The following is a 27,794-nucleotide window of genomic DNA, read 5'->3' as shown; positions in this document are numbered from 1 at the left end:
CCAGTTTATTAGGAAGAGAGAGGCTAGAGGAGTAAACAAAAACAGTGTGAACTTCATTGTGAGAAACTGAAGAGAGCGAATCAGTTACAGTGATTGAGGAGGATCCTCAGATAAATAAGAGCAGGTGCGATCACCTGGGCTGGCGTCTGAGAAGCAGCAGGATAGTGAGGGGTGAGAGAGGGGGATTCCAGGGAGAGGGCTGAATAGGACCTGCTGTGATGATTCCACAACCGTTTCTTGTTTTTTTAGCGAAAAGGATTCAGCTGGCTCTGGTGAGAAAAGGGAGGGAGGAGAGCCGGGACCTGGGAGACGCCCTGTGGGCCAGACCCTGAAAGGTGGCCTCTCTTACCTTCCCGCCAGGGGTAAGTAACAACGTGAATGTCTGCCTCTTCCGAAACCAGCGCTTGGTTTTCTGGATTTTTTTCTGCTGTTTTTCTAACCCTCATGTCATTTATTTCACTCTGATCTTTGTTGGTTCCTTTTTTCTTTAAACTTTGAGCTTAGTTTGGTGTTTTTGTTGGGGGTGTTTTTTGTTGGGGTTGGGGGATTAGATTGTTGCGTTTATAAATTTAGATTTTGGGGGGTATGTTTGAGTTAAAGTTATGTATTGAAATCTCTTTTTATTTTGTTGGATTTTGTTGCAATATGGGTTTTATTGGGATAAACGTCCCCTCTTGGAACAGCTTCCGCTGAATCCCATAACATCTGGTGGTGTGTTTCCATTCACGCCTGCCTCAAGGTATGTTTTTGATTTCTTGGTTGAACTCTTCATTCTGGAGTTCGCTGTTAAAATCCACATATCTGTGAATTTTCCAGCTTTCCTGCTGTGCTTGGCTCCTAGTTTCCTGTCCTTGTGGGTGGAAGAGATACATCATGGGATTTCAGTCTTCTTAAATGTGTGAAAACTGGTTAGGTACCTGACAGGTTATCTATCCTGGTGGCCGTTCTCTGTGTGCTGGAAGAGAACACGTGATTTCCCACTCTTGGATGGAAACATCAGGTCGTGTCCACTAGGTCCAACTGTTCTGATGTATGGTTCACGCCAAGGGTTCCATGTTGATTCTCTGCCTGGGTCCCCATGGATGGAAGCGGGGGAACAGCAGCCCCTGCTATGATTGTCTTGCTGTGTATTTTTACAAGTCTGTTATCATTTGCTTCATCATGAAGACATGTGTTTCCATGGCTATTACCACAATTCTTACCAGTGAGTATTGTAGCCACCATACTAGGTGTCCCCAGTAGATTACATTCTCATTAAATATATTACCACTTTATAGTGGCAAGATCCTTAATATAGCACAATTCCATAACACTCTCATCTGCTTTATGCTGCCCTTTTTATATGTTTTAGTTCTACCTGTTATAACCCACTTAGAGCCTTCCATTTCTTTGTCTTCATGATGAGTTTCCTCTCACATAAGAATTAAGGATCGCCTACACACGTGCCCACAGTGCCATCCAGATGCCCATCGTCACTGTGTAAGTCTGTTCACCTTCAGCACGGGGGCCTTCAGAGAAGACTTCCTTTCCTTGGCCTCCCAGTAGACCTGCCAGTGATAAATTGTCTTAACTTCTCCCCATCTTGAAATATCTTCATTTCACTTAGACTTTTCCAGCATGTTGGGCAAAGCTTTTTATTTTGTAAAGTGGTTAAAAAAAAAACGGTTCTAAAAACTATTAACACCCCCAATGACATTTGACGCATGTCATCAGTAACTGTTTCAAATTTACTTAAGGACTGCCGTAGGAAAAAATGTATATATTCAGCAATATACAAATAAATGTAATGGCAGTGCATTTTTTAATTTAAACAATGGATGTGAAATACTTCAAGTATGTAGAAATATGGCAAGAAGAATATTAAAAAGTTCCCGTATGCGTCTTACACAGACTCCCTATTAATATTTTACTTACTATAAAAAAAAAGACAAAGAAAATATTTTACTTACTATTCTAGCTCCCTTTTTCTCTATATGTAATACCATTATCAAGAGTGTTTTTTCCGGGAGTTCCCCTCATGGCTCAGCAGTAATGAACCCAATGTGTATCCATGAGGACATGTGTTCGACCCCTAGCCTCCCTCAGTAGGTTAAGGATCCAGCATTGCTGTGGCTGTGGTGTAGGTTGGCAGCTATGGCATAGGTTGGCAGCTGCAGCTCCAATTCAATCCCTAGCCTGGGAACTTTTTTTTTTTTATCTTTTCTAGGGTCGCACCTGCAGCATATGGAAGTTCCCAGGTTAGGGGTCAAATCGGAGCTGTAGCTGCTGGCCTACGCCACAGCCACAGCAACTCAGAATCCAAGCTGCATCTGTGATATACACCACAGCTCACGGCAAGGCTGGACCCCCAACCCACTCAGCAAGCCCAGGGATCAAACCTACAACCTCATGGTTCCTAGTCGGATTTGTTAGCCACTGAGCCACAACAGGAACTCCAAGCCTAGTAACTTGCATATGCAGCAGGTGCAGCACTCCCCTCCAAAAAAAAAAAAAAAAAAGGGGGAAAGAAAGAAGTTATAAGAGTGTTATAAGAATGTTTTTCTGAACCACCTCAGAGCAAGTGCCTGATATTTCTCACATTATCAGTAACTCTCTAGTGTGATTTTTTTTTTCCCCCAACAACGTCTCCTACAGAACAACCACACTGCCACTCAACTCAGGAAAACAACACTGATAAAAAACTGATGCTCCATCTGCAGACCCCCATCCAAATTGTCCAGCTAACCCCACAATGAATTGTTTGCTTTTCTGGTCCAGGGTCATGATTGGCCCAGGAAGAGCTGATGCTCATCCACAATCATATCCAGGTGATTCTCCTCCACCGCGAGTGGGGGCAGCCTCTAGATGAATGATTTACTCCCGTGCTGGGAGCTCCCACCCCTGCCCCAGGCAAACGGTGGTCAAAGGGCATTGCTGGCTGGTGCTGTAAGTTTAGGTCCAGTTATAGATTCTGGACATGAGCCCTGCCTCGTGTGTCTCCCGCACAGCTGACCTTTATACCAGGAAAGACAAGCCACCCCCAGGATCTCCCAGTTTTGCTTCTACTGTTTGACGTTTGTCACCAGTGAGTCACACAAAATCACAAGGGTCAGTTTTTTTTTTTTTTTTACAAGGGTCAGTGTTTGAACCTTTTTTTAAAAGAGATTTATGTCTAAAAAATTTTTTTTAAAAAAAGAGCTTTATGCTGTGGTGTAAAAGAAATAATAATATTATCAAATATCTTGCATCTTTTCTTTCAATGTTGCAACTAACATAGCCTGGAACCGTCCCTGGCTGGCGGATAGGAGACAGATTTGCGGTTTGTTTACCACACTTCTAAACGGGCATCTTCACACTTACAGAGAAAACATCCTTTGAGAAAATGACTGTGGTCTAGGGACTGGGATTTTAGGAATGACTCTTAAATCGGTTTCATTAGTTGTCTTCAAAATGGGAGATTTTACCTTCATGATGAAAAACTACTTAAAACTAGTCCATTTGTTTCAGGATTAAAGACGATGGCAGTTTTCATTTCAATCCTAATTCCAATTCTTATCATCAACAGACAGAATACTCAAGATCTATGCTAAAATGATAATATGGCAATATTTGGTTTCTATCAGTTTAAACTAAAACTTTCAAGATACAATTATCTCCATTGAGTGGTTGATGATAGAGGGAAACAAATGTCACTACTGCCAGATTTAAGTCTCACTCTGATTGGATTAATGAAGTGAGGCCATTTGGGCTGAGATGGGAGGAGGGGGCCTCACTAATAACAGCCCCTTGCAGGTGGATCTCACTCCAGAGCTGAGCTGTCAGCGGAAGCAGCTGGAGGCCAAAGAGGATCTAGTTGAGTAGAGGTGAATCACTCTTAGAGGATTTCGTTTTTACTTCTCCGTTTTCTGCAAAAGGCAAATCCGGGAAAGAAAGCAAAGGATCAGGAATGGGGTGATTTATTAAGCCAGCAAGTACTGTCTGAGGCCAGCTCAACGCCAGGCACAGTGTGTGCCCTGGACACAAAGACCTCTGATGGCAGAAGGAGGCAGGAATTAGATTTGTAATCCCCAGGTTGAGGAAATAATAAAGTCTCATCAGAGCGGACCATGAGCAATAAATGACATTTAAGCCAGACTTTTCCACCTCTTCATTTCTGTGATGAGTTTTTGCCACATGCCACTTTGATAGGTGGGGAGCTGGAGGAACTTTGGTCTGGACCAGTGCTGTCCGGTAAAAATGCAAGGTGACTCAGGTCTGCGGTTATAAATTCATTTTCCAGGCTCCAGGAAACAACCCCACTAGGAAGATGAGGAACCGTGAGGATGCAGGTTCAGTCCCTGGCCTCGATGAGTGGGTTAAGGATCAGGCATTGCCGTGAGGTGTGGTGTAGGCTGCAGACGCAGCTCAGATCGTGCATTGCTGTGGCTGTGGGGCAGGCCAGCCGCTGCAACGTCCGTTTGACGCCTAGCCTGGGAACCTCCATAGGCCACGGGTGAGGCCCTAAAAAGACAAAAAAAAAAAATCGTTATGTATTAGATGCATGGGCGCTGACATCCTCATCACAGCTACAGGGTTTTTCATTGAATCACAGTTGATTTAAAATACTGTGTCGGAGGTCCCGTCGTGGCCCTGTGGTTAACGAATCCGAATCCGACTAGGAACCACGAAGTTGCGGGTGGGTTCGATCCCTGGCCTTGCTCAGTGGGTTAGGAACCTGGCGTTGCCGTGAGCTGTGGTGTAGGTCACAGAGAAGGCTCAGATCCCACGTTGCTGTGGCTCTGGCGTAGGCCGGTGGTTACAGCTCCAATTGGACCCCTAGCCTGGGAACCTCCATATGCCGTGGGTGCGGCCCTAGGAAAGACAAAAAGACAAAAAAATAAAATGAAATAAAAAATAAAATAAAATACTGTGTCGGTTTCAGGTGTACAGCATAATGATTCAGTGTTTTTATTATTTTGTTGTTGTTGTTGTTGTTATTGTTGCTATTTCTTGGGCCCGCTCCCGCGGCATATGGAGGTTCCCAGGCTAGGGGTTGAATCGGAGCTGTAGCCACCGGCCTACGCCAGAGCCACAGCAACGCGGGATCCGAGCCGCGTCTGCAACCTACACCACAGCTCACGGCAACGCCAGATCGTTAACCCACTGAGCAAGGGCAGGGACCGAACCCGCAACCTCGTGGTTCCTAGTCGGATTCGTTAACCACTGCGCCACAACGGGAACTCCTGATTCAGTGTTTTTAGAGTATTCCATCCATCATAGGTTATTATAAGATAATGAGTATTAACTCCCTGTCCCATACAGTGTACCCTTGTTGTGTATTGATTTTTGTATGTAGTAATATCTTTTTGTTAATTTTATATCATTTTCCCTTCCCTCTTCCCTCTCCCCTTTTGTAATGGTAGGTTTCCTTTTTATACTTGCAAGCCTGTTTCTGTTTTACATATGCCTTCATTTGTATTATTTTTAGTGTCTCCTTATAAGTGACATGACACAGTATTTGTCGTTCTCTCTCTGACTTACTCGCCTAAGCTACTACCCTCCAGGTGGACTGACTTGTTGCTGCAAATGGCAGCATCTCATTCTTTAAATTGGCTGAGGCATAGCTGTGATGTGTATATGTACCACATTTTCTTAATCCATTCACCTGTTGATGGACATTGAGGTCGTTTCCATGTCTTGGCTATTACGAATAATGCTGCTATGAACATAGGGGTGCATGAGTCTTTTTGAATTGTGGTTTTTGTCTGGATATATGCCCAGGAAGGGAATTGCTGGGTCATATGGTAGTTGTATATTTAGTTATTTGAGGAAGCTCCATACTGTTTTCCACAGTGAGGACACCAGTTTACCATCCCAGCAACAGTGTTCTAGGGAGGGTTCCCTTTTCTTCACCTCTTCTTCAACATTTGTTACTTGCAGAGTTTTTGATGGTATCCATTTTGACAGGTGGGAGGTGGGACCTCATCGTGGGTTTGATTTTCATTTCTGCAATCAGTGACATTGAGCATCTTTCCATGTCCCAGGTGACTGCTCTGTCTTCTTTGGGAAGTCATCTATTCAGGTCATCTGCCCATTTTTTGATTGGGTTTTTTGCCTTTTGATGATGAGCTATATGACCTGTTTTGTATATTTTGGGTATTAGTTGCTCATCTAAAATAATCTACGGATATTCCCCCACCTGTAGATTGTCTTTTCATTTTGTTGATGGTTTCCTCTGCTGTCCAACAGCTTTTACGTTTAATTAGGTCCCTTTTCTTTTCTTGGATTTCTGCTGCCTTAAGAGACAGTTCCGTGAAAATACTGGTATAATTTATGTCGAAGAGTGTTCTTCTTATGGCCTCTTCTAGGAATTGTGGGTTTCGGGTCATATATTCAGGTCTTTAAAGTGTTTTGAGGGAGTTCCCATTGTGGCGCAGCAGAAATGAATCTGACTATATCCATGAGATGCAGGTTTTATCCCTGGCCTCGCTCAGTGGGTTTAGGATCTGGCATTGCCGTGAGCTGTAGTGTAGGTCAAGGATGTGGCTAGGATCTGGTGTTGCTATGGCGGTGGTGTAGGCTGGCAGCTATAGCCCCTAGATTCAACCCCTAGCCTGGGAACTTCCATATGCTGAAAGTGCAGCATATGGAAAAAAAAGTGTTTTGGGGTGTTTTTTTTTTTTGTGTGTGTGTGTATGGCATGAGGCAATATTCTAACCTCATTGTTTTATATGTCCCTGTCTAAATTTCCCAGCACCCTTTGTTGAAGAGACTGTATTTTATCTATTGTGTATTCCTTCCTCCTTTGTAGTAGCTTAACTGACCATGGGCACATGGGTGAATTTCTGGGCTCTGTACTCTGCTCCATTGACATATGTGTCTGTTCTTGTGGCAGTAACATACCATATTGATGACTGTAATTTTATACTATAGTCTAAAGTCTGGGAGGGTTATACCACGAGCTTTACCATTTTTCTAAATATTTGCTTTTGCAATTTAGGGTACTTTATGTTCCCATAAAATTTAAGAATCATGTGTTCTGGTTCTGTGAAAAGTATCAGGGGTATTTTATAAAAACTTTATTAAATTTTAGATTGCATATGGTAGAATGACCATTTTCATAACAGTAATTCTTCCCATCCAAGAGCTTCAGATATTTTTCATTCCTTTGACTCATCTTCAGTTTCCTTCATCAATATTTTCTAGTTTTTAGCATTCCTGTTGTGGCTCAGTAGTAACAAACCCAACCAGTATCCATGAGGACATAGGTTCTGTCCCTTGCCTTGCTCAGTGGGTTAAGGATCCGGCACTGCCGTGAGCTGTAGTGTATGTCACAGATACAACTAGAATCTGGCATTGCTGTGGCTGTGGTGTAGACTGGCAGCTGCAGCTCTGATTTGACACCTAGTCTGGGAACTTCCATATGCCATGGGTGCGGCCCTAAAAAGACATCAATATTCTAGTTTTCAAAGTCTAATTCTATCACTTCCTTGGTTAGGATTATTCCCAGGTATTTTATTTGATGGGATTTTAAGTGGGATTTTTTTTACTCTTTTTCTGATAGTTTGTTATTAGTGTATAGAAACACAACAGAAGCCTATGCATTAATCTTGTATCCTACGATCTGCTGAACTCATATTAGTTTGGGGTGGAAACTTTACAGTTATCAATACAGAGTATCATGTCTTCTGCAAATAGTGACAGTGTAACTACTTTCCACCCATTTAGACGCCCTTTATTTCTTTTTCTTGTCCAATTGCTATGGCTAGGACTTTTGGTGCCATGTTAAATAGAGTAGCAAAAATGAGCATCTTTTTTCCAAATTTAGAGGGAATAATTGAAGCTTTTCATTTTTGTGTATTATGCTGAATGTGAGTTTTAAATGAATGACCTCTATTCTGACATTCACTCTTTACCCACTTAGAGGAGAGTTTTATCAGGAATGAATGTCGAATTTTGTAAAATGCTTTTTCCGCCTCTATGTAGACAATTTTTATCTTTCTCTATAAAATTAGGAAATTCTCAAGGAGATTATTTATGTTGTCTTTTACTCTTCATGTCTGCAAATCTGAGTGTGCATCTGACACTCACAACACCTTTCAATATGGATAAGCCTCCCTCTAAGGTGCTCAGTACTTGTGCATGGCTGATGGACACCATATCTGACCGTTCAATCATGGTATACACCCTCTCAACACCTAAATTAAACCCAGAGGATGAATTGTGTCCTTCTTTCCAAACAGCATTTTAAAAATCAGAAGGTCAGGGCTATGAGTCATTTATATTTGCACTTATATCTTCATTAGGTAGTAATAATGATTACAAATCACTGTGCAAGTAAAAATAAAAGTGACCCAGGGGATGTAAATTGGTACAACCATTATGGAGAGCAGTATGGCTTTCCTCAGAAAACTAAATGTAGAACTGCCATATGATCCAGCAATCCCACTCCCAAAGGCATATACCCAGACAAAACTACAATTCAGAAAAATACATGCAACCCTACTTTCACAGCAGCACTATTGACAACAGCCAAGACATGGAAACAACTTAATTGTCCATCAACAGGTGACTGGATTAAGAAGGTTTGGTACATCTCTACAATGGGATTTTACTCAGCCATAAAAAAGAACAAAATAATGTCATTTGCAGCAACATGGATGGAACTAGACATTCTCATACTAAGTGAAGTAAGTCAGAAAGAGAGACAAATACCATATGATATCACTTATATGTGGAATCTAAAGTATGGCACAAATGAACCTATCTACAGAAAAGAAAACTCTTGGACATGGAGAACAGACTCGTGGTTGCCAAGGGGGAGGAGGAAGGAGTGGGATGGACTGGGAGTTTAGGGTTAGAAGATACAAACTATTTTACATTTAGAATGGATGAACAATGAGGTCCTACTATATAGCACAGGGAACTATATCCAACCTCTTGGGATAAAACATGATAGGAGATAGTATGAGAAAAAGAATGTGTATATATATATGTATGTATGTATGTATGTATGACTGGGTCATTTTTCTGTATAGCAGAATTTGATACAACATTGAAAACCAATTATGCTTTAATTTTTTAAAAATGAGATTTAAAAAGATTTGGTTATTCAAATCATAAAAAGTGACCCGGGGAGTAGTATCCACTCATGTCATGGAAATTCCAATATCATGCACATTTTTCCCATAGAGGACTGATGGCTGAACACATAAAAGAAACAAGTAAATGTTCGATCTGCCTGACCTATCTTGAAAATCCCATGTACCTGAAATGTGGCTATATCTGCTGCTTCAAATGCCTCAATTCCCTGAAGAAGGAGCCTGATGGGGAGGGTTTGTTGTGCCCCAACTGCTCTGTCGTCTCACAAAAGAAGGATCTCATAGGTGCTCGCAAGCTTGGAGAGCTGGTTTCAAAGGTTAAGGACTTAGAGCCCCACCTGACAGAGGTTCTCCGGATGAACCCGAGGATACGGAAGCTCCAAGGTAAGACACTTGTACAACCTGCCCACAGCCCATAAAGCACCCTGGGAAAAAAAGCATATTTTCAAAAGCTCTCCACTCAATAGGGGCATTCGCTGAATTCTGGCACCTGAAATTTTTATTCCTTCTAAGCCACAGTTGTTGGCATCTCTAAGTATAGATACATATGAAGTATAGACATGTACTATCTATAGGCTTTAGCAAAGGTCCTATTTAGACCGTGCCCTTGGTCAGTGCTTTCCAGTATTAGATACATTGGAAATTTTCCAGTGTCCACTGGTAGCTACTGATCACCAGACAGATGGCAATTACCACAGGTAGACATCAGAGTTGGATATATTGGAGGAAATGCAATGTATTATCAGAAGAAAATATACCTGACTGGGTTTTTTAATTTTACTGGAGTATAGTTGACTTATAACGTTGTGTTAGTTTGTACATCAAAGTGAATCAGTGGTTATGTATATAATACACATGTATAATCTGCATTATTTTTCAGATTCTTTTCCCATATAGAGTACTGAGTCAATTTCCTTGAGCCATACAGTAGGTCCTTGGTATATATATATACAATGGACTCTTCCTAGGCCATTAAAAAAAGGATAAAGTGGAGTTCCCGTCGTGGCTCAGTGGTTAACAAATCCAACTAGGAACCATGAGGTTGTGGGTTCGATCCCTGGCCTTGCTCAGTGGGTTAAGGATCTGGCATTTCCATGACTGTGGTGTAGGTCACAGATGTGGGTCAGATCCCACGTTGCTGTGGCTCTGGCGTAGGTCAGTGGCTACAGCTCCAATTAGACTCCTAGCCTGGGAACCTCCATATGCTGCAGATGCAGCCCTAGAAAAAGGCAAAAAGACAAAAAGAATGAAATAATGCCCTTTGCAGCAACGTGGCTGGACCTGATATTTTTAACCATGTGAGAAAATTTAAAAGACACACAGGGCTCCCATTGTGTTTCTTTGGGCATCCCGGCACGACCATATCTTTTCTCAAACTTGGGTGTATCTAAATTGCCTGACAGCGAGTTTAAATGCAGATTTGCATTCTGGAGCTCTGGGCTGACCTGTGAATCTGGACTCCCGACATGGCTCTGGGGGCAGGGATGCTGCGACCACACTTTGAGTGACAGCACCCTGCACCCACTGAATCTGACCCCTTCTGGCAGGGAGACCCAGAGACAGGCACTGTTTGTGCACAGAATCACCTGCGGCTTTTAGTCAGTGTGGACAGGAGAATTTTTTTTATAATGATATTTATTTTTCCGTTATAGCTGATTAACAGTGTTCTGTCAATTTTCTATAGCACAGCGAGGTGACCCAGTCACACATACATGTATACGTTCTTTTTTCTCACATTATCATGCTCCATCACAAGTGACCAGACATAGTTCCCAGTGCTATCCAGCAGGATCCCATTGCTAGTCCATTCCAAAGGCAATACTTTGCATCTATTAACCCCAAATTCCCAGTCCCTCCTATTCCCTTCCCCTCCCTCTTGACAACTCCAAGTCTGTTCTCCAAGTCCATGTTTTTCTTTTCTGTGGAAAGGTTCATTTGTGCCATATATTAGATTCCAGATATAAGTGAAATCATGTGGTATTTGTCTTTTTCTTTCTGAATTACTTCACTTAGTATGAGAAACTCTAGTGCCATCCATGTTGGTGCAAATGACAATATTTTGTTCTTTTTTATGGCTGAGTAGTGTTCCATTGTGCATATATACCACATCTTCTTAATCCATTCATCTGTCAGTGGACATTTGGGTTGTTTCCATGTCTTGGCGATTGTGAATAGTGCTGCAATGTACATAGGGGTGCATGTGTCTTTTTCAAGGAAAGTTTTGTCCAGGTATATGCCCAAGAGTGGGATTGCTAGGTTATATGGTAGTTCTATGTATAGTTTTCTAAGGTACCTCCATACTGTTTTCCATAGTGGTTGTACCAGCTTACATTCCCACCAACAGTGCAGGAGGGTTCCCTTTTCTCCACACCTCCTCCAGCATTTGTTATTTGTGGACTTATTCATGATGGCCATTCTGACTGGTGTGAGGTGGTGTCTCATGGTAGTTTTGATTTGCATTTCTCTAATAATCAGTGATGTCGAGCATTTCTTCATGTGGCTGTTGACCATCTGTATATTTTCTTTGGAGAAATATCTATTCAGGCCCACTTTTTCTTTTTTTGGGGGTTTTTTTTTTGGTTGTTTTTTTGTTTGTTTGTTTTTGCTGTTGAGTTGTATAAGTTGTTTGTATATTTTAGAGATAAAGCCCTTGTCGGTTGCATCATTTGAAACTATTTTCTCCCATTCTGTAAGTTGTCTTTGACAAGGAGAACTTTTAAAGCACAAGCCTCCCAGGCAAAGGATGGGATAACAGCCTATGGTTGTGACTGTAGGTTTCAGTGCCATTGACAAGTCTGGACCTGAGCATGGCAACATCTCATTTCCTCCCTGACCTGGAACTAAGATGCCTGACTTGGGCTCAGAACTCTGAGTTAAGGGGAATTATCAGAGCTCAGCTGCACATGTGATGTGTTAACTCAGCTTGCTAGGACAAACCTCCCAAGCTCCTTGGAGAGTGTCATGTCCTCATTCTCTCACCCAGTCCCTGTCTCCTAGGATAGGTCCTGTAATCAGTGGGTGATGCCTTGCATGTGAATGGGAGGTCATGATTGTACTGTGACAGGCATTCCACCCAGCAGTTTCATTGGAAAAGTAAACAACTGCTTTGATCTCTGAGGAAGTTTTTTGTTTTTTGTTTTTTGTTTTAGGGCCATAGTCACAGCATATGGAAGTGCCTGGGCTAGGGGTCTCATCGGAGCTACACCTGCTGGCCTATGCCACAGCCACAGCAATGCCAGATCCAAGCCACATAACCCACTGAGTAAGGCCAAGGATCAAACCCGTAACCTCATGGTTCCTAGTTGGATTTGGCTCCACTGCACTATGATGGGCACACCCCTGAGGAAGATTTGGATGGTGAAACCCATCGCAGAAACTTCATAAGCCTTCACAAGTTCTCTTCAATGGTCACAACATCTGAACATCTCCCAAAGAGCCATGTTGGGAGGGAGCCAGTGAAGCCATTGGCCTTTGGTCCAGAGGGTTTATTTCTGAGCCTCCTGGGGCTCCATCCACACGGGCACATTAGGACAAGCAGGTGTACACACCCATCCCCATACAGGGTTATTTGGAGATGTTACCAATACATGCAGCCCTCCTCCAGTTGACCAGACCCTCTCAGCACTGCCCCCCTTGAGTTGTGGTTCTAGGCTGCCGTGGGATCCCAGCACATCCTTACATCTAGAGGAATCCCTTTCTCTATCTTGACGCTGAGTTAGCCCATCTCATCCCAAGTGTCCTAGCATGTTGTCTTTATTTTTTTCATACCTCCAGAGAATGAAAAGGACTGAAATGCAATTGCCGATTCAATAACAGTAAATGAAGAAGGTAGATGCACAAAGAAGTAAAAACAGGAGTTCCTGTCATGGCACAGTGGGAATGAGTCCAACTAGAAATCATGAAGGTTTGATCCCTGGCCTTGCTGCTCAGTGGGTTAAGGATCCAGCATTGCCATGAGCCATGGTGTAAGTCACAGACGTGGCTCAGATCTGGCATTGCTGTGGCTGTGGTGTAGGCCAGCAGCTACAGCTCTGATTAGACCCCTAGTCTGGGAACCTCCATATGCCTCAGGCGCGGCCCTAAGAAAAAGACAAAAAAGGCAAAAAAAAATACAGTTTTATGTATATATATAAAATCAAATTAGATGTTTCCACTGTGGTTCAGAGGGTTAACACAACATAGTGTCTCTGAGGATGCAGGTTTGATCCCTGGCCTTGCTGAGTTAGTTAAGGATCCGGTGTTGCCACAAGCTGTGGCATAGGTCACAGATGCAGCTCAGATCTGGAACTGCTATGACTGGGTGTAGGCCAGCAGCTGCAGCTCCAATTCAGCCTCTAGCCTGAGAACTTCTATATGCCATGGATGCGGCCCTAAAAATAATAATAATAATGATTATGAAATTAACGTAAAGAGAACCCCAAGATGAAGAAGACTCATTCCATTTAGTCATTTGTCCTCTCCATAGACCTGGATCTCCTTGTAATCAGGAAAACATGCCCAAGAACCTAATGCTCAGGAAAGAACTATAGATGTAGAGACGTGAAAAGGAATGAAATGTTTGGGACTTTTCAGAAGCCATGGATTGTGGTGCATGGTGTATGTACTTGCTTGTTTTTCTTTGCACAGTGGATGTGACCTTGGATGCGGATACAGCCAACAAGCAACTCATCATTTCCGAGGACCTGAAGACTGTTCATTGCGGGCTCTTGAAACAGAAGAAGGAGGCCTGTCCTGAGAGATTCAGTGACACACTTTGTGTCCTGGGCCTGCCTCGGTTCACCTCTGGCCGTCATTACTGGGAGGTGGACGTGGAGTCCAGCAGAGAGTGGGATGTGGGCGTGTGCAAAGAATCGGTGCATCGACAAGGCATGATTCAGCTGTCCCCAGATCGCGGCTTCTGGACGGTGAGCTTGAGAAGAGGACAATTCTACTCTGCAGGCACTGTGCCTTCCACCGTCCTCAGGGTGAACCCCCGGTTACACCGAGTAGGGATTTTCCTGGATCTGAATAGTAGGAGCATTTCCTTTTATCACATCAGTGATGGATCCCATATTTTCACCTTCACTAAACTTCCTACTGCAGAGCCACTGCGTCCATTTTTTTCTCCTGGAAGTGCAACTCGGGATGCTCAATGCTTCCTGAGAATCTGTCCTGTGGTGAATCTAGGCATCGATAGTCCTCCAGCAAATCCAGGGTCCAGCAAATGAAACTCTGATTACAGAAACAGTGATGGAAAATCTTTATACAACATACGGCCGTGGATGGGAGATTTTCTGTTTGCTCCACAGACGATACCAAAATGTATGGAATTATGGAACCACTCGTGAATCCAACACAAGTTACATCAGGGGAAAGGACATTTCCATAATGAATAAGCATTGTGGTTTCCTGCAGGACTTGTTTATTTCAGCTCCAATCATTATGTTCTTTCTTTCAGATCAATTCCCAAATGTTGTTATTTTCTGTAAGTTTAACTTTGTGTATCATGAAGGTTATAAACCAAATAAAGCTAATTTGTGACTCTGAGGATTAGTTTGCTTTTCTGTATATTATGGAAAAAAGATCTGTTTAAACAGTAAAAATCTGTGCATGTATTCTGTTTCATTCAACAACTGAAAAACACACATTCCTTTCAAGTGCCTGCTGAACTCTCTGGGCCATTTTCCATTTCTGGTGGACTGCTGGTCATGCCAAGACCCTTTTACCCTAAGTGGACCCACCTGGCTGTGACAAAACCCTGGCAGAACCTGATAAGTTAAGCCAAGGGGGGAAATTCAACATCCCAGGCAGCCTGTGAACTGTGATGATTCAGAAATGAAGGCGCGGTCATTTCTCCAGCTTTTGTATAAAAATCAAGGTCAGTTTAATTCTCTCAGGGCAGAGTATTCAGCCAAGCCTTGGTAAGTGCACACACAGGATCTGGCACAAGGTTGGCCTCTGACAACGCTTTCTGAGTTAGTAAATGACTCCATTCTGCAGACCTTGTCTCTCAAAGATGCCTTCTGGAGAACCCTGAGGCACGAATAAGAAACTGATGGACTCACCGCAAGTCCACTATGTTCTCCCGTGGCCGCCACGTGCCTTTGCTGACAGCCCAGCTCTGGAATGAGAGCCCCCCTGCAGGGGGAAGAGGCTCTTACTAGAGGGGGTCCCTCTTCCCTCCTTACTCAGCATCTCACCTCCCCTCCTTAATCCAGTCAAAACTGGATTAATTCTGGAATAAGAGATCCAATTAAAGCTGGGGGGTTAATCACAAAAGAAAACAATGGATAAAGGCCATCATTTTATTTGTATTAAAATTGTTGCAATAACTGTCTAGGTCTCAGCTGGAGTTGCTTTTCCCTAAGGGTGCCAGGTCAGCAAACTGGGCTTTAGATACCTCTTGTTTGCCTGTCACTGCTCCATGCCGTGTAAACACAGTGTATCCAGCCAGCCATTCTCCAGCAACCAAGCCAGCACGGGACATTGTGCTTATTTCCGTTTCTTCTCACCCAAACGACATCTCATATGTGGCCCCAGCCAATGAGATATTTTCCGTTTTTCTCTTCCTTTTTCTTTATTCTTTATCCTATAAAAGCCTCCTGCTTCTTCTGCCCTTTTTCATAGTTCTCCAAATAGGGACTGTCTCAGAAAATGTTTAAGCGTATCCCCAAAAATACTTCCTCTATTTTTAACAATATAGATGAAATATTATTTTATTATCATTCTGGGGGACAGGCTGGTGGTCCAAGGAGGGACTTAAGGAGAAAGATCCGTGTGTGTCTCAGAATAAATCCCAGCCTCCTCGCAGAGTCACAGGAACAGGAGGGAGACCTGAGGATTGTGAGGAGGGCAACACGGGGTCAAATAGACGACGGTCCAGATTAAGCAGACCCAAGACCACAAATAGCAAGTACTGTGGGACTTAAATTCATGGGAAAGACCAGCCCCCAGACCACAGGCTGATGATGGGTGTGAACAAACTTTGGAGCGGTTTGCACAAGTGAGAGCACAAAGGAAAATGCCCAGCGGGAAACAGAGTGAGGGGAGCCCCTGGCACACTTTTGAGTGTCTTTCCACCCCATTTAAGACTTTATTCCACACTTGGATTCCCCCACAGGGAACACAGAAAACTTTCCCTGCCCTCTGCTCAGCTGCTCACATAGACCTTCCCAGTCATTGCCAGGAGGTGTCACTAATCACCAGATGTGGATGAGGGGGATGAGCCCTGGGGATGAGATTTGCTCCTCACTGGAGACGCCCCAGCCTCTCCATGCAGACAGTGTCACCGACACTACAGATGACATGATAATAACGGCACCTCTGCGGGGAGAGCAGGTCCAGGGACCCTGTCCCTATAACTGTGGCCCATCCTGATGGACTCATCCCTGCACAGAGCTCTGGAGCCATGTCCAGGCAGGTGAGCGCATCCTTGTGTTCAATCTCAGGGCAGAAACAGGAGAGAAGGGCTGTCCAGCAGGAAAGGAACTCAGAGCTGTGCTGTTAGTACCACTGGGTGGGAGAGGTGCTGACCCTGCCTTGTCCTGAGTGCCCATCCATGTCCTGGCTGGACACATAGAGGGTGGGAATGTGGTGGGTGTGTTTCTGAGGGGGGCCAGAGCCATGAGGTTCACTGCAAATCCCTGTGCACTGGAGCCCCTGAGAATGAGGAAAAGAGGGATGGGGCCCCTGTGGAATCTGTGCCAGTCTTGGGTGACCAGTTTGTTCATGACTATCTCTGTTCCCATGACAATTACTGGTCAGAGTGAGAATTTCGGATTAAAAAAAGTCTTTGGAACAGCTGGAAAGTGTTATGTGATCCACAGAATCACCGTATTGCAAGATTCTTACGTCCTCTGTGAAATGCTCAGCGGTACTTCTAACTACAAGATAATACTACTGGAACCTCTATATCCTGGAACCTGTATATCATGGCTAGAACCATCAATAAGAATACTTTTATCTTAACTCTCTTGATCTCCAAAATGGAGTATTCGAGGCGCCAGACTGTCCCAAAAGAAGGCAAACGAGAAAACAAAAAAGAACAACACAGGCACGGTAGTCTCTGAGCTTTCTCTCCTTTCCAGACAGAACGAGGGTACCCGTGCTTTTGAAGCAAATAACTTTGGGAGTAAGATGGAAAGAAATTTTATTTGTCTCTTAAAATATGATCATGCAATGGTCACATGTGTTTTTTAATTTATTTTTATTAGGGTGCAGTTGATTGACAGTGTTGAGTCAGTTTCTGCTGTGCAGCATAGTGACCCAGTCACATATATATACATTCTTGTTCTCATATTACCTTCTATCATGTTCTCTCCCAAGAGACTGGATGTAGTTCCCGGTGCTGTACAGAAGAACCTCATTGCTGATCCACTCTAAAAGTCATAGTGGATCATAAATGTCATCTACTCACTTCAAACTCCCCATCTATCCCACTCCCTCCCCCTCCTCCTCAGCAGTCACAAGTCTGTCTCCAGGTCTGTGAGTCTGTTTCCATTCTGCAGATAAGTTCATTTCTGCCATATTAGAGATTCCACATAGAAGTTGATATCATATGGTATTTGTCTTTCTCTTCCTGGTTGCAATTTCCAACCAAGAATGTGTGTTGCATTTAGTTTTCAGGACTTTTCCTTCTTATTCAAACCAAGCAGTTTATTCCTTTTCTTTCCTATCCTCAAACGACTTCATTCTGCAGACTGACCCCTCCCTGAGTATCCCTTATGTGTCCTCATGACCAGACTCAGTTTACCCTTTCTTGGCAGGAGAAACTTGAAATTTCTATCATGAAGAAATATCTGCACCCCATGTCATTTGTAGCAGTCACAATAAACCAAGACATGAAACAACCGAAGCGTCCCTCAAAAGATGAACAGATAAAGAAAACGTGATGTTAACATATGCAATGTATGTTACTCTGCCATAAATAAGGAAAAAACTCTTTTTTAACCAAGTGGGTAGCCCTTGAGAGCCTCACGCTCCGTGAGATAAGTTACACCGAGAAGGGACAGTACTGTGTGATATCTCGTGTGAGGAATCTTCTCCCCATTTCCTCTTCCATGCTGGTAAATATTCTACACACAGTGAGAAATGTGGATGATATCTTCCTCAATACATGTGTTATTTGCTGAAAGATGTCTTATGTTCAATATCCCAATCCAATCCATAACCACTCTGTGTGTCTTTTTCATGTTTATGACATACTGAAGAAAAATATATGTAATCAAATATCAATTTGTGTAAGAAAAATAGCTAGTGGGAATATGAGGGTTTCATTCCACGTATAACCATTCATTCTGGGTATAAACTTCCACCTAGCTAGGGTCCAGGGAGGCTTTCCCAAGAAAATTCTGATTTAGGGGAGAAGTGGAATCACAGCAGTAAAAGTGAATCAGTTACTGGTGCACTTCCAGTTAAAGTGAAGAGGATGTCTGCAGGGTGGGGTCTTGCTGCTGGACCTGTCTCTCTTTCTACAGTGGATACAACCTTGGATGTTGACATCGCCCAGAACCAGCTCATCACATCTGTTGACTTGCCAACTGTCCATCATGGGTGTTTCGAACCACAAAGGAAGGTGTGTGCCAAGAAATTCAGTGATTCCGTTTGTGTCCTGTGCTCCCTCTGGTTCACTGGCTGCTCTTCCTGGAAGGCAGATGTAGGGACAAGCTGTAAAAGGAATGTGCCCTTTGCAAAGAATCTGTTCGTTCACAAGGGACAGTTATGCCGTCTTTGGAACCTACCATCTGGACTGCGAGTTTGGGAAATGGACATTTTTTCCTCACCCAGAGCTTTGCTCTCTCAGTGAGTCCCTGACAAATGGGGTAGGGGTTTTCCTGGCTATGATATTGGAATCATTTCCTCTTATATTATTAGTGATGGGTCCTAGAGTCATTGTGTCCATTTTTTGCTCCTGCAAATCGTATTGCAGATGATCACAGCTTACTAAGAATCTGTCCTGGAAGGAATCCAGGCATTGCTGCTCCTCCAAACACTAATGCAATTAAACTCTGACCACAGACACACTCAGAGAAAATTCCTAAGTTTCTCATAGCCATATAGCCAAGGCTAAAATCTTTTTTCTTGTACATAATGAAACAAAAGAACAGGAGATAGTCTGAAACAGTTTACGAATTATGAATAGAAATTGATTATATTAACTAAACAATAGTACGTTTCCAATGTTGGTATTGTTGTGGTTGTTTCTTTTGGATGAGTTTAGAGTTCTGTTCTCCTTAAGAGGCTCTGAACTTTCAGATCAATTTCCAAATGTTTTTCTTATTTTCCGTGAGATTAACTTAGTGTGTAATGAAAATTATCAACTAAACAAAAATTCAGATGTGACCCAAGATTGATTTTTCTCAATGATAAGGGAACAAGACCTATAGAAACAGAAAAACAAGCATGTGTGTTCAGTTCCACACACAACTGAAAAAAAAAAAAAACACATTTAATGACATGTATGTTTTAATGCTTGACATTGGTCCATGGAACACCCTTAATTTTGGTTCAGTCATTTATGCACTGACTGTCCAGATCCAAACTTGAAGTCCAAGGGAAGTTTCTTCTCTAATTTGACTTCGCTCAGGGCATACCGACTCCTCCCAGAAAGTGTACCGCTTTCTCTTCATTTTTTATCAAGGAAAACAAATGCCTAGAACAGAACAAGATGGAGTGGGAAAGGGAGTTGTAAAGAAAATTAAAGTTTAATATTTCAGTATTATTCTACACTAAATATAGTCAATTTTTCCTAAGCTAAAAGTATCTGTGATGAAAAGAAAATCATGGACATGGAGAATAGACTTGTGGTTGCCAAGAGGGAGGGAGAAGGAGTGGGATGGATTGGGAGTTTGGGGTCAGTAGGTGCAAACTATTGCCTTTGGAATGGATAAGCAATGGGATCCTACTGTATAGCACTGGGAACTATGTCTGGTCACTTGTGATGGAGCATGATAATGTGAGAAAAAACAATGCATACATGTACATGTGACCAGGTTACCTTGCTGTGAGGCAGAAATTTGACAGAACACTGTAAATCAGCTATAATGGAAAAAATAAAAATCATTATAAAAAATAAAAAATAGACATCTACAAAAATGATGTGAGAGAGCTCCAGTGCACACACCCACACATCTGATGATTTGGGACCAGAGCTCCCTCTGGTGTGCTGGAATAATAACTGCCTACCCTGGGAGATGGGATTAAGATGGCAGAATAGAAGGACTGGAGCTCAACTTCGCTCCTAAAAACAACAATATTCACAACTAAATGCTGAGCAATCTTCAACCAAATGGACCAGAAACCTTCAAAAAGATATCCTACTCCAGAAGACAAAGAGGAGGCCACATCAAGAGGTAGGAGGGGTGATTACGTGATATAACCAACACCATACCTCCCAGGTGGGAAGCCCCACAGACTGGAAAGTGGTTGACAGAGACTCACCTACAGGAGTGAGAGTTCTCAGCCCCACATCAAACTCCCACGTGTGGGGATCTGGCATTGGGAGACAGAGCCCCCGGAGCATCGGACATTGAAGGCCAGTGGGGCTTGTGCACAGGAGCTCCAAAGGACTGGGGGAGATGGAGACCCTATTCTTAAAAGGCATACACAGGTTTTCATGTGCACTGGGTCCCAGGGCAAAGCAAAGTCTCCATGGGAATCTGGGTCAAACCTGATTGCAATTCTTGGAGGACCTTCTAGGAAAACAGGAGTGAATGTGGCTTGTTGTAGGAGAAGAACATTGGAAGCAAAGCACTCTGGAATATTCAGCAGCATGCCTTTCTCTGGAGGTGGTCATTTTGGGAAAATCTGGCCCCACCCATCAGCGCTAAGAAGCCCCAGGACAAACAACAATCCAGGTGGGATCACAGCCCCACACATCAGTAAACAGGCTGCCTAAAGACCTTCCAGGCACACAGCTGCATCTAATCCCATCCAGAAACAAAGCCCCACCCACCAGAGGGACAGGAATCAGTTCCACCTACCAGTGGGCAGGCACCAGTCCCTCCCATCAGGAAGATTACAGCAAGCCCCTGTACCAACTTCAGCCACAAGGGGGGCAAACACCAGAAGTAAGAGAGGCTACAACTCTACTATCTGTAAAAAGGTCACCATACCAAAAACCTATAAAATAAAAAGACAGAGAACTATAACTCAGATGAGGGAGAAAGAAGAAACTCCAGAAAGTCGGCTAAGTGATCAGGAGATTCTCAGCCTCCAGGAAAAAGACTTTAGACTGTTGATGCTGAAGATGATGCAAGACATTGGAAATAAACTGGAGGCAAAGATGGATAACTTACAGGAAACACTGAGCAAAGAGATACAAGATATAAAACTTAAACAAGAAGAGATGCAAAATACAATAACTGAAATAAAAAATTCACTAGAAGCAGCTAACAGCAGAATACAGGAGGCAGAAGAACGAATAAGCAAGGTGGAGGACAGATTAGTGGAAATTACAGATGCAGAACAGAAAAGAGAAAAAAGATTGAAAACAAATGAAGAGAGTCTCAGAGAACTCTGGGACAATGTGAAATGCACCAACATCTGTATTATAGCGGTGCCAGAAGGAGAAGAGAGAGATAAGGGGACAGAAAAAATATTCCAAGAGATAACAGCCAAAAACTTCCCTCACATGGGAAAGGAAGCCCTCACTCAAATCCAGGAAGCACAATGCGTCTTCCTCCTTGTAAAGTAAACACAAGGAGGAACACCCCAAGACACACATTAATCAAACTGACCAAAATTAAAGACAAGGAGAAAATATTGAAAGCAGCTAGGAAAAATAAACAAATAACATATAAGGAAACCCTGATAAGGTTATTGGCAGATTTTTCAGCAGACACTGCAGGCCAGAAGGGAGTGGCATGATATATTTAACATAATGAAAGGAAAAAGCCTCCAACAAAGATTACCCAGAAAGGTTCTCATTCAGATTTGAAGGAGAAATCAAAAGCTTCACAGATAAGCAAAAGCTAAGAGAACTCAGCAACACTAAACCAGCTTTACAACAAATACTAAAGGGACTTCTCTAGGCAGAAAAGAAAGGGCCGCAACAGGAAACAAAAATACCACAAATGACAAGGCTCACCAGTAAAGGTATAGATACAGTAAAGATACGAAATCATCCATGCACAATTATGCCACCAAAATCAGAAATCATGAGAAGAGGTGGGTACAAATGCAGGACACTGGAGATGCACTTGCAATTAAGAGACCAACAACTTAAAATAATCATATATATACATAGAATCTTATATCAAAACATCAGGGTAACTGCAAACCAAAAATCTACAATTGATACACAAACAAATAAGAAAAATCAACTCAAATGCAACACTAAAGATAGTCATCAAACCAGAAGAGGAGAGAACAAGAGAAGAAGGGAAGAAAAAAGAGCAACAAAACAAATCCAAAGCAATGAATACAATGGCAATAAGAACGTACATATCAATAATTACCTTAAATGTTAATGGACTAAATGCCCCAACCAAAAGACATAGACTGGCTGAATGGATACACAAACAAGATCCATATATATGCTGTCTTCAAGAGACCCACTTCAATTCTAGGGACACATACAAATTGAAAGTGAGAAGATGGGAGTTCCCATCATGGCTCAGTGGTTAACGAATCTGACTAGGAACCATGAGGTTGTGTGTTCGATCCCTGGCTTTGCTCAGTGGGTTAAGGATCCAGCCTTGCCATGAGTTGTAGTGTAGGTCACAGATGTGTGGCTCGGATCCCGCATTGCTGTGGCTCTGGCGTATGCTGGCAGCTACAGCTCTGATTCGACCCCTAGCCTGGGAACCTCCATATGCCACAGGAGCAGCCCAAGAAATGGCCAAAAAAAAAAAAGACAGAAACTGAGAAGATGGAAGGAAATATTCCACATGAACAGGAATCAAAAAAAAGCTGGAGCAGCAATATTCATAACAGACAAATTTTAAAATGAAGAATGTTTTAAGGGACAAGGAAGGTCACTACATAATGATCAAAGGATCAATCCAAGAAGATGATATAACAATTTTAAATATCTATGCACCCAACATAGGTTCTCCACAATATATAAGGCTAACAACCTTAAAAGGACAAATTGACAATAACATAATCATGGAGGGGACTTTAACACTCCACTTACAGCAATGGACAGATCATCCAGACAGAAAATCAATAAGGAAACACAGGCCCTGAATGAAGCATTAAACCAGATGGACTTAATAGATATTGATAGGATAGTCCATCCAAAAGCAACAGAATACACATTCTTCTCAAGTGCACATGGAACATTCTCTAAGATTGATCACATCCTGGGCTACAAATCAAACCTAAGTAACTTTAAGAAAATTGAAATCATATCAAGCATCTTTTCCGACCACAACACCATATGGCTGGAAATCAACAAGAAAAAAACTGCAAAAAACACAAACACGTAGAGACTAAACAACATGCTACTAAACAACCAATGGATCACTGAAGAAATCAAAGAGGAAATTAAAAAATACCTAGAAGCAAATGACAACAAAGATACGACACTCCAAAACCTATAGGATGCAGCAAAAGCCGTTCTGAGAGGAAAGCTTATAGCAATACAAGCCCACCTCAGGAAACAAGGAAAAGCTTCAAATAAACAAGCTAACTTTACATCTAGAGCAGCTAGAGAGAGAAGAACAGACAAGACCTAAAGTTAGTAGAAGGAAAGAAATCGTAAAGAACAGAACAGAAATTAATGGAATAGAAACAAAGAAAACCATAGAAAAGATCAACGAAATGAAAAGCTGGTTCTTTGAAAAGATCAACAAAATTGATAAACCCTTAGCCAGACTTATCAAGAAAAGAAGAGAGAGGACTCAAATCAATAAAATTAGAAATGAAAAACGAGAAGTAACAATGGACATCACAAAAATACAAAAGATCAGAAGAGACTACTACATGCAACTATACGCCAATAAAACGGAAAACCTAGAAGAAATGGACAAATTCTTAGAAAAGTACAATCTTCCAAGACTAAACCAAGATGAAATAGAAAAGATGAACAGACCAATCACAAGTACAGAAATTGAAACTGATTAAAAATCTTCCAACAAACAAAAGTCCAGGACCAGATGGCTTCACAGGCGAATTCTATCAAACATTTAGAGAAGAGCTAATACCTATCCTTCTGAAACTATTCCAAAAAATTGCAGAGGAAGGGATACTCCCAAATTCATTCTATGAGGCCACCATCACCGTGATACCAAAAGCAGACAAAGATACCACAAAAAAAGAGAACTATAGGCCAATTTCACTGATGAACATCGATGCAAAAATCTGTAACAAAATACTACTAAACTGCATCCAACAATACATTAAAAGGATTGTATGTCATGATCAAGTGGGATTTATCCCAGCGATGCAGGGGTTCTTCAATATCCACAAATCAGTCAGTGTGATACACCACATTCACAAACTGAAAAATAAAAACCATATGATCCTCTCCATGGATGCAGAAAAAGCCTTTGACAAAATCCAACACCCATTTCTGATAAAAACCCTTCAGAAAGTGGGCATAGAGGGAAACTACCTCAACATAATAAAGGCCATATATGACAAACCCACAGCTAACATCCTTCTCAATGGTGAAAATCTGAAAGAATTCCCCCTGAGATCAGGAACAAGACAAGGATGTCTGCTCTCACCACTACTATTCAACATAGTTTTGGAAGTCCTAGCCACAGCCATCAGAGAAGTAAAAGACATAAAAGGAATCCAAATTGGAAAGGAAGAAGTAAAACTATCACTATTTGCTGATGACATGATACTATATCTAGAGAATCTACCAGAAAACTGTTAGAGCTCATCAATGAATTTGGCAGAGTCGCAGGATACAAAATTAATACACAGAAATCAATGGCATTTCAATACACTAACAATGAAAGATCAGATAGAGAAATTAGGGAAGCAATCCCGTTTACCATTGCATCCAAAAGAATAAAATACCTAGGAGTAAACCTACCTAAAGAGACAAAAGACCTGTACTCCAAAAACTATGACACTGTTGAAAGAAATCAAAGGTGACACAAATAGATGGAAAGACATACCATGCTCTTGGATTGGAAGCATCAAAATTATCAAAGTGACTATACTACCCAAGACAATCTACAGATTCAATGCAATCCCTATCAGATTACTAAGGACATTTTTCACAGAATTCGAAAAAAATATTTTAAAGTTTGTTTGGAAGCATAAAAGGCCAAGAATAGCCAAAGATATCCTGAAAAAGAAAAATGGAGCTAGAGGAATCAGGCTCCTGACTTCAGACTATACTACAAAGCAACAATCATCAAAACCGTATGGTACTGGCACAAAGACAGAAACATAAATCAGTAGAACAGGATAGAAAGCCCATAATTAAACCCATGTACCTACAACCAACTCATCTATGACAAAGGAGGCAAGAATATACAATGGAGAAAAAACAGCCTGTTCAATAAGTGGTGCTGGGAAAACTGGACAGCCACATGTAAAAGAATGAAAGTAGAACACTCCCTAACACCATACACAAAAATAAACTCAAAATGGATTAAATGGAGTTCCCGTCGTGGCGCAGTGGTTAACGAATCCGACTAGGAACCATGAGGTTGCGGGTTCGGTCCCTGCCCTTGCTCAGTGGGTTAATGATCCGGCGTTGCCGTGAGCTGTGGTGTAGGTTGCAGACGCGGCTCGGATCCTGCGTTGCTGTGGCTCTGGCGTAGGCCGGTGGCTACAGCTCTGATTCAACCCCTAGCCTGGGAACCTCCATATGCCGCGGGAGCGGCCCAAGAAATAGCAACAACAACAACAACAACAACAAAAAGACAAAAAGACAAAAGACAAAAAAAAAATGGATTAAAGATCTATATATAAGACCAGATACTATAAAACTCTTAGAGGAAAACATAAACCAAACACTCTCCATCATAAACAACAGCAACATCTTCTCAGATGCACCTCTTAGAGTAATGACAGTAAAAACAAAAATAAACAAATGGGACCTAATCTAACTTCAAAGTTTCTGCACAGCAAAGGAAACCCTAAACAAAACAAAAAGACAGCCCACAGAATGGGAGAAAATATTTGCAAATGAATCAACTGGCAAGGGATTCATCTCCAAAATTTATAAACACCTCCTGCAGCCCAATACCAAAAAAAATAAAAAATACAAAAATGGGCAGAAGATCTGAACAGACAGTTCTCCAAAGAAGACATACAGATGGCAAAAAACACATGAAAAGATGTTCAACATCACTCTTATTAGAGAAATGCAAATCAAACCAGGATGAGGTACCACCTTACACCAGCCAGAATGGCCATCATCAAAAAGTCTACAAACAATAAGTGCTGGAGAGGGTGTGGAGAAAAAGGAACCCTATTACACTGTTGGTGGGATTATAAATTGGCACAACCACTGTGGAACAGTATGGAGATTCCTGAGAAAACTAAAAACAGAACTACCATTTGATCCAGCAATCCCACTCCTGGACATTTATCCAGAGAAAACCATAACTTGCAAAGACGCATGTACTCCAATGTTCATTGCAGAACTATTTGCAATAGCCAAGACATGGAAACAACCTAAATGTCCATCGACAGAGGAGTGGATCAAGAAGGTGTGGTACAAAAAAAAAAAGAAGAAGAAGAAGATGTGGTACATACACACAATGGAATATTACTCAGCCATGAAAAGGAACGAAATACTGGCATTTTTAGCAACATGGATGGACCTAGCAATTATCATGCTAAGTGAAGTCAGTCAGACAATGAGACACCAACATCAAATGCTTTCACTGACATGTGGAATCTGAAAAAAGGACACAATGAACTTCTTTGCAGAACAGATGCTGACTCACAGACTTTGAAAAACTTATGGTTTCCAAAGGAGACAGGTTGGGGGTTGGGGAGATGCACTGGGGTTGTGGGATGGAAATCCTATAAAATTGGATTGTAATGATCATTGTACAACTACAAATGTAATAAATTCATTGAGTAATAATTTAAAAAAGGACAATAATAAAAGTATCTGTGATGTGTCCATACTTTGATAGGTCTGTGCTAATGTGTAGACTAAATATAATGTCAAAAATATGCATGGTCTTTTCTTTTGCTTGTCTTACATGAAAAAGAGGGAAAAAATCTTTTATCAGATAATCATAGATCTTACACTAAATGGAATTCCTACTTTTTTATTTATTTTTATTCTAGTTGATTTACAGTGTTGTGCCAATTTCTGCTGTACAACATAGTGACCCAATCATTCATATATATATGCATATACGTGTGTGTGTGTGTGTGTGTGTGTGTGTATTTCCTTTCTTATATTACCTTCCATCATGTCCTCTCTGAAGAGACTGGATATAATTCCCTGTGCTATATAGTAGGACCTCATTCTTATCAATTCTAAGGGTAATAGTTTGCATCTACTCCCCATCCATCCTACTCCCTCCCCCTCCCTCTTGGAAACCACAAGTCTGTTCTCTATGTTTATGAGTCTGTTTCTGTTTTGTAAACAGGTTCACTTGTGCCATATGGAATGCCTACTTTGAATAACAGGCTTCTGTTGCTACAAAACATATACTGTGTGATTTGGTTATCAGGAAGTCCAGGGGAGTGTCCAGCCAGGAAAAGTAGAGATTTTGGAAAGAGGAAGACGTTAAAGAAACTCCACAGACAGAAGTGTAGTAACTTCTGTGACAGAAGTGATGAGAGACGCTGTAGTCTTTCCTTTTGCTCAACTATTCATTT

The 27,794-nt window shown here is 41.9% G+C and overlaps 1 protein-coding gene across 1 annotated transcript; it reads left to right on the top strand.

The window, feature by feature from the left end:
* Window positions 229–14,585, top strand: LOC100519606 (ret finger protein-like 4A). Its single transcript, XM_003127475.4, has 3 exons — window positions 229–362; window positions 9,151–9,443; window positions 13,686–14,585. The coding sequence occupies exons 2-3, from the start codon at window positions 9,158–9,160 to the stop codon at window positions 14,264–14,266; spliced, it is 867 nt and encodes a 288-aa protein (XP_003127523.1). The 5' UTR covers window positions 229–362; window positions 9,151–9,157; the 3' UTR covers window positions 14,267–14,585.

Source organism: Sus scrofa, chromosome 6 (assembly GCF_000003025.6).
Source record: "Sus scrofa isolate TJ Tabasco breed Duroc chromosome 6, Sscrofa11.1, whole genome shotgun sequence".
Lineage (NCBI taxonomy): Eukaryota > Metazoa > Chordata > Mammalia > Artiodactyla > Suidae > Sus > Sus scrofa.
Note: the sequence above shows the minus strand (reverse complement) of the source record. Positions and strands in the feature narration are given on the sequence as shown.